The 8,319-nt window shown below is 42.1% G+C and overlaps 1 protein-coding gene and 1 long non-coding RNA gene across 2 annotated transcripts in view; both read left to right on the top strand.

Moving 5' to 3' along the window:
- The first annotated feature begins 419 nt into the window (after positions 1–419).
- The window catches only part of LOC310795041, a 664,395-nt gene continuing 656,495 nt past the window's right edge, over positions 420–8,319 (top strand). Inside the window, exon 1 of the long non-coding RNA XR_014553596.1 lies at positions 420–468. This is a non-coding gene — a long non-coding RNA (uncharacterized lncRNA). The remainder of the gene's footprint in view (positions 469–8,319) is intronic.
- LOC310794469 (GTPase IMAP family member 4-like) lies at positions 852–4,028 on the top strand (the record flags this gene model as incomplete). Its single annotated transcript, XM_083656458.1, has 2 exons — positions 852–894; positions 2,653–4,028. Exons 1-2 carry the CDS (start codon positions 879–881, stop codon positions 4,026–4,028), a joined length of 1,392 nt encoding a protein of 463 aa, XP_083512584.1. The 5' UTR covers positions 852–878.

Here is an 8,319-nt window from a genome sequence, read left to right on the forward strand (position 1 = left end):
ACACACACACACACACACACACACACACACACACACACACACACACACACACACACACACACACACAGACACACACACACACACACACACACACACACACACACACACACACACACAGACACACACACACACACACACACACACACACACACACACACACACACACACACACACACACACACACACACACACACACACACGGACACTTCTCATTCTTATTATAGGATAGATTTAGATTCTGCAGTACATACATCGCCATTCAAAATAATACAATTCCCACATTAGCCTCAAAAAGAGGAGGGCTGAATTGGCCACTGACTGGTTCAGCCCAATCTAACCTCATGGGAAGCTCTACTTTTGGAGATATATTTTTTGTTTTTTCAAATATTTAATCCAAAACCTTATTAGTGTTTTGCCAAGATTGGCCCTGTTACATCATCAACTACGACGCAGTCCCTGATTGACCGGGTTACATTGTAATTCCAGGAAATTGCAGCTGGAAGTCCAAACTGATAACTGATTCAGGGAGCAAAACTGAATGTGAGGCCACAGTAGCAAGGTGGTTTTTACCAGGCTAACACCCCCCCCCCCCCCCCCATAGAAAAACCTATGTGTGTATTACACATGTAGTTCCATTATTATTGTAACAAGGGAGATTATGGGCGGTATTTTCTGCAATTGAAAAGAATTGCAGCCACTTCTTGTAAATACTAAAGGGAGGGGTGAACAGGATGGACTAATAATGACTTGCTGCCCATAATACACCCATATATGGGCATGGGTTGGTCCATGAAAACATTATATAAACTGAGACATGTGAAGGGAGGAACTGCATTCTGCATCTACCAGCACCTCAGCACATCTCTACACTCCCAAACATGGCCAGTAAACATGGTAAGTAAATAAATGAATGTATTCATATTGTTCATTAACAAATAATACTTCAAGTTGTATTATGTTGTGGTTTTACATTAATGATGGGTAACTGGTGGCCTTTGATGATGGGCCACATCTAGCGTCTGCATCTCTTAAATCAAGACTTGCCCAGGTTCATCTCGTCTCTCTGAACACAAATACTATTACAGTATGAACAGTAGAATATGTGGAACTGGACTAACTGGACTTTTAGACAGGTGTGTGGCCTTATCCACACTGGTGCCCCTAATCTTACAGAGAATACAATATTTTCTGTCAAATCTCATACATTTATGAATATTAATAATTCATAATTATTAATCATCATATTTCATAACCAAACCAGCTTCTACGAGCACAACAGAATCAATGCAAAAGTACAGGAAAACTGGCTATGTGTAGTACACAAGAGGTCACAAAAAAGGGCAGATGTCCATTTCCTCATTGAGGTCCCTAGGTGACACAGTGTCCAGAGTGTACATCCAGAACAGTTCACGTTGCAGAAGACGAGTGTTGATGTCACCACCACGCCGTGGGAGCTGGACATGTTCAATACCCACATAGTTCAGGGAGGCTACACAGTGTTCCATGAGGCTAAAATGAACAGCCACAGGGCTCTTTAGGGTCATGGGTTCTAATGTTGCTGCGGTGCTCTGAGATTCTGTTTTTGAGGGTCTGGATGTTTATGTAGGCAAGTCCACAGGGACATTTGAGCATGTAAATAACGTTGTAGGTTTTACATGAAATTATTTGTTTGATGGCAAAAGTTTTCCCTGTGTGTGGATGGTAGAATGTGCTGGTCTTACGTGTGAAATTACATTGTTGGCAATTGCCGCACTTATAATTACCCGGTTCTACTGGGGGTAGAAAAGTGGGTGGAGTAGGTGGGGGAGTGGGTGGACAGTCTGCTCTCACAAGCATGTTACGGAGGTTCAGGGGTCTTTTGAAGACGATCCGTGGAGGGTGGTCAAGAGGGCCTTTGAGGGAAGGATCCGTGGAGACGACGTGCCAGTGTTTTCTGATAATAGAAGACTTTGCATTAGACAAGGGAGAGTATGGAACAGCACAGGTGATTATATTGTCAGTGGTTTAGGTCCTGGTCTTGTTCAGACACTCTGATTGTGTGATGTTGGAGAAACGGTTGGATGCCTGTCTGAGTGTGCAAGCTTTTTATTTATTTGTTTACTGTCTGTTCACCTTTGAGCTCGGCACCTGCCCACTTTGGACTTGGATGTGCGTGTTTTCTCCTTGATAACTATGCATTCATTATCACATTCTGTGCAACTTATTTCCTCTAGACTGCAAAGAATCTTTTATCATCAAGGAACAACATTTATTAAGGGAGGGGGGGAGTTAATCAATGGTAAATAACCCAGCGCCATTATTTATATGTTCTTCCGATACTGCTAATTTGGGACATTTCATGGTTCTTTACAGAGCCATTTGGTGCTATAGAGAAGCTTTCTAAAAGGGTTCTAAAACATTTTCTGATAGCCTACTATAAATATAAGTAATATTTGATAAGAGGGCAGGAATATTTTATCCTACGTCTACATTTTCCCTATACATTAAACCAGTATTTGGTTTATTACATGTTTGTGACACCATATAACCTCCTCTCTCAGTGGCTGTTCACCATACATCTTTTGTCCATCTCAAAGCAATGTGTATGGTACAAAATAATATGAGTACTTAGAGTGTTGATTATGAGTTAATTTTGTTCATTCTTCCCCTCAGAACCTCCCAGATACAACAATAAGGAGCTCAGGATCGTGATGGTCGGGAAGACCGGAAGTGGGAAGAGTGCCACCGGAAACACCATTCTGGGGCGAAAAGCCTTTGAATCGAAGTGCAGCGCTCATTCTCTGACTGTAGACTGTGCTAAGCAAAGAGGTGTGGTGGATGGACAGAACATTGCTGTTATCGACACCCCAGGCGTGTATGACACCAGGTATGACAAGAAGAAGACACTTAAAGATCTGACCCAATCCATTACTTTTGCTGCTCCTGGACCCCATGTGTTCTTGGTAGTGATCGGGGTGGGCCGATACACAGAAGAAGAGAAGAACTCGGTACAGAGAATTCAGGAGATGTTTGGAGAAGACGCAGACAAATACAGCATGGTCCTCTTTACTCGTGGTGACGACCTTGATGATGATACCTCATTTGAAGACTTCTTGGAGAAGAGCGAAGAGTTGCAGATACTCGTGGCCAAATGTAACGGCCATTATCATGTCTTCAACAATAAGATTAAAGATAGCTCCCAGGTCACCGAGCTGCTCAACAAGATCAGAAATATAACTGAGAAGAACGGAGGAAGCCACTACACCCACAAGATGTTCCAAAAAGCAGAGAAGGCAAACGAAAAGGAGACACAACGAATTCTGAAGGCGACAAAGGAGCAAAGATGCAAAGAGCACAAGCAACTGGAGAAGAAACTAACGGAAAAATATGAAGAAATGCTGAGGAAAATAAACAAGGAAGCCCAGGCTGAGAGGGAGAGGGAGAACAAGGAGAGAGAGCAGGAGATGAATAGAGTTATAGCAGAGAGTAAGAGAGAGAGAGAAGCAGAGAAACAACTTGAGGAGCAAAGACGCAAAGAGCAAGAGGAACGCGAGAAGAAACTCATAGAAACAACTCAAGAACAGCTGAGGAAGGCAGCCTTGCATGAGAGAGAGAAGGAGATTGAGAGGAAGGAGAAACAGGAGGAAATGAAGAGAGAGAGAAAAGCAGAGAAAGAGAGAGAAGAGAGAGAAGCAGAGAAAAAGAAAGAAAGAGAGAAGAGCGAAAGAGAGAGAGAAGAGAGAGAAACAGAGAAAAAGAAAGAGAGAGAGGAGAGAGAAAAGGAGATAGAAAACCTGAAGAAAGTATTAAAGGAAGCGCATGATAGAGAGGTAGAGGAGGAACAACAAGAGTTAAGCAGAAAGCATGAGAGCGAGGCGAGAAACACAGCTGAAGAGAGAAATCCAATCATGAAATTTGTGGAGTCAGTGCAAAGCGTGGGTGCCGGTGTTTTCGGAATGGCGGGGGCCACTGTGGAAACTTTGGGAGCCACTGTGGGACTTGTGGGAGACGGTGTGAAATGGGCAGTGTTGGGACTAACGCGTTATTAAGTAACGCGTTACAGTAACTAAGTTACTTTTTGCGGTAACGAGTACTGTAACGAATTACTTCATCAGTAACGTAACGTACTTACAATTATTGCGGTTTAAACATGCTCGTTACTCGTTACTTCACGATTCTGTGCGGGACCTACAGCAGCGAGGCTAGAGAGGAAAATGCGAGTCTGACGGCGGTCTGATGAGGAAGTAGGCTAATCGTGCGGCACTTCTATACTTTCTAATGTTACTGGACCAAATTCTGATAGTGAAACGGGTCATTTTGCGTGAGCTGTGTTGTGTACGGTAAGCGGTGTTCACTTCACACCGCTCGGCGAGTCAGCAGCATGGAGCCCTCTCCTCCTCGCTTCTCTCAGGCTGTCTGTCACCAGTGCCCTGCTGCACCCAGGCAAGCACAGCACTCGTCTCTCACTTACAGATTCCCCTCGCGTTGGAGGGTGTTCACGGTGTGTTTCGCGTTGTCATGAAATGGGAAGAAAAATGCCTGCAAGTCTCCTGCCTTTTGGAGATGAACTGCTATTAAAGGCAGCCGCGACGAGCGGCTGCTTTGAGGCTCTGCTCTGTCCCTATCTGCAGGCAGCGCTGGGCTCTGCTGCTGGGGACTGCCCCCTAGTCCGATACCTCACGAGTCCGATACCTCACGAGTCCGACACCTCATGGTTTTGGGTTAGGGTCTGGGGGAGGTTAGGTTTAGGCGTGCACTCCGCTTTTACAAACGGTAACCACGGTGTTTATGTTGTTCAGCCAGGATATTATAGACTACTGATACAGTTGTTAATTATACACTGCCAAAAGTGTACTGGCTACTTTTTGAAGGCAATAATAAATATGCCTCAATGCCTAAAATGTTGTGTTTTCTTGTTCCACTACTTTTCGTCGTAGTGATAATGGGTACAATGCTCAAATTTGACAGTTGTCTTGTCCCACACTGTGCTACAGCAACCCCAAAATAATGTGTGTGCATTAATAAGAGAATTGAGTTAAAAAAAAAGTAACTCAAAAGTTACTTTCCTAGTAACTAGTTACCTGCAAAGTAACGAGTAACTTAAAGTAACTGAGTTACTTTTCAGAGCAGTAACTAGTAACTGTAACTAAGTTACTAATGTAAAGTAACTTGCCCAACACTGGAAATGGGTGGGAGCCAGTATTGGGGGTTGGTTAAATATCTGGTAATTAGCTGAGGTTCAGGAGCGGGAGCGCCTCAACTCCACCTCTTCCAGACTTAACCTATTTGTTTACCAGTGACAAATAGCACTAGCTAAAAGCGTAAACATAATAATCATTGAATAGACAGATTATTTTGATTTTGTGTTCTTGCTTGGTCCTTGCTTGTGTATCAGCAATATAGTTTGTTGTAGTTAGTTAAGTCTAATGTGAACTGATAAATAGATTTCTGATTCTGTGGTACATTTCATGTCTCCCAGGCTAACATTTTGCCATTTTCCCCAAAATGTTCTTTACTGAATCAGTTTTAAATAAGAAGAATCATTATATCAAATATTCACTTATAATAGTGCTTGATGTATAGGCTATTTTAAGCATATAATTTATACACAAAATATCAACCAATTCAGTTTCCACCCCACCTATTATTAACTGTGTTCAGCTCTTGATTCATAGATTCAACTTGAAAATAACATGGAAGAAGGATGTGTAGTTTTGAGGGATTCCTTTGTGCTTACTCTAATAAAAGTTACAAAACCAATTGCTGAGAATATCTATTTGCTGTATTATGTGTAATTTCAGCAATAAAACATATTTTGAGCCTGTCCTGATGTCCTGGTCCACTCTGTTACCTCTGTTATAAAACTGACAAATGTTTATCAGATTCTGGAACCAGTTTTATTCTGCTATGGTCAGAGGCTACCTGACTGATAGTAGAGTTCAACAATTTTTTACAATATTCTAGACAGTGCAGTAACTACGTTCAGACACAGTGTGGCAGTAAAACCATTCAGCAGTAAAACCACATTATGGAGCACAGTGAAAGGAGACTATAGAGACTGGGAGTTAAAAACAACAACTAAAGAACAGAAAAGATGTGCAGGACTAGAAAAAGAAATGTGAAAACTGAAGTGCTTGTCAAGTCACACTGTTGTTAGAAGCAACAAAATAAAGACAAAAACAATATACAATACGGTATAATAACTCAGGTGTTAAAGTGGTGAATATGTACAGAAAGCTGAGTAAGATATAAGACAAGACAGATCTTAGTATAAGAATAGAAGTGAGTGCACATTTCCATCACATTTAAATGCAATGTTCAGCTTTCATCTTAGGTGTAAATTACTATGAATTCAGTTTCTGCCCCCTTCATTATATTGGTTTCAGCAGGGTTTCTCCCATGGCCTAGTGATTGGTTAATTGGTCATTGGTAAAGAGAGAGAGAGAGAGAGAGAGAGAGAGAGAGAGAGCGAGAGCAAGAGAGATCAAAGATGAGAGCTGCTTGACCTCTCCAGGACTCTACAAACACTCAGATTATCAATACTCGCTTTCTCTCTCTCTCTCTCTCTCTCTCTCTCTCTCTCTCTCTCTGAAAGTCAATAATCTGGCTTCATTCCAATCCTCACACATGTTAAAGCACCAATCAGTGACATCAGTGTTTCATCATACACTAATTAACCCCCAGGTTTATCACCAGGACCCACGCCACATTATCTGAATGCTGAAGGCTACAGCATTGATGATCTTCTTCAGGCATACGTGCTATACGGCTTTGCAACTTTCACCGAAATGTGGGCCCAAGTGAGGAGAAACCTTAGTACACCACTGCAACCTATGGACAAGTCCAAAGACTGCAAAACTGCAAAAACTGTAATTATTAATATTATTATTATTATTGTATGATGATGATGATGATGATGATGATTATGATTGATAGAGAAAAATTCAATTACATTAGCCTTTATTTGGACAATCACTAGTTATTAATATATTCATATACATTTCCATTTTAGTTACATATAGTTATAACACAGCAGACTTCATATTTAGATAGCCTGTATACATACACAGACAGACGTATTTAGATAACTTGTACCTTACATTTTGCAGCTCCTTTTTATCTGACACTGTGCCCTGTCACCGTGCCACGGTGCCCTCTACAGGGCCAGAATAACATTGGTTGAGTCTACAGAATACCCTTCAAGTGTGCGTCAAGACTGATGTAATCTGATCTACCATTTAGATGGTATCCAATGCAATGAGAACTTGTACTGTATGTTCTTTCTCTCTGCTAGAACAGTGGTTGTCAACCTGGGGGTTATTTTGGTGGGTCGGGGGATGATTGTCACAAAAGCAAAAAAAGCATTTCTCCATAGATGGTTAAATCTCCCATACCAATGATTTTATGTATTATAAAGCTTTAAAACGACTTCAATGAGTGAGTGAAATAAGTGTGTGAACGCGTGCGCACTGTCGTTGGGTTGGGTAGTGAGGGGGGTCGCGAACCCCAGCCTAGGTTTTTGGGGGTCACGGCTCAAAAAGGTTGAGAACGGTAGAATATGCTTCCTCATGTTACTAGTTCTTCAGTCACCAATTCATGTGTAGAATGACTTACCTTAAAGCATCTGTTTCTGCCACAAACACCCCCTCTCTCCTCTCTCTGACCCCTCTTTCATTCTCACATCATATAGATCTCAGATACCACCAGCAAGACAATTCCAAAGATTTACTCCTTCAGCCCTGAAGCCAATTGACACTCTTTGTCTGACGCCTTACGGGGAAATTAGTCCCTGCATCCAGCCTGCACCGTTTCCTGTTTACTGCCCTGTCTGTTTACTGCCCTGTCTGTTTAATGTTTACTGCCCTGCCTGTTTAATGCTTACTGCCCTGTCTGTTTACTGCCCTGTCTGTTTAATGTTTACTGCCCTGCCTGTTTAATGTTTACTGCCCTGCCTGTTTACTGTTTACTGCCCTGTCTGTTTACTGCCCTGTCTGTTTAATGTTTACTGCCCTGCCTGTTTAATGTTTACTGCCCTGCCTGTTTACTGTTTACTGCCCTGTCTGTGTACTGCCCTGTCTGTTTAATGTTTACTGCCCTGCCTGTTTAATGTTTACTGCCCTGCCTGTTAACTGTTTACTGCCCTGTCTGTTTAATGTTTACTGCCCTGCCTGTTTAATGTTTACTGCCTTGCCTGTTAACTGTTTACTGCCCTGTCTTTTTAATGTTTACTGCCCTGCCTGTTTAATGTTTACTGCCCTGCCTGTTTACTGCCCTGTCTGTTTACTGTTCACTGCCCTGCCTGTTAACTGTTTACTGCCCTGTCTGTTTAATGTTTACTGC

Source organism: Poromitra crassiceps (genome assembly GCF_964638095.1).
Source record: "Poromitra crassiceps genome assembly, chromosome: 20".
Taxonomy (NCBI): domain Eukaryota; kingdom Metazoa; phylum Chordata; class Actinopteri; order Beryciformes; family Melamphaidae; genus Poromitra; species Poromitra crassiceps.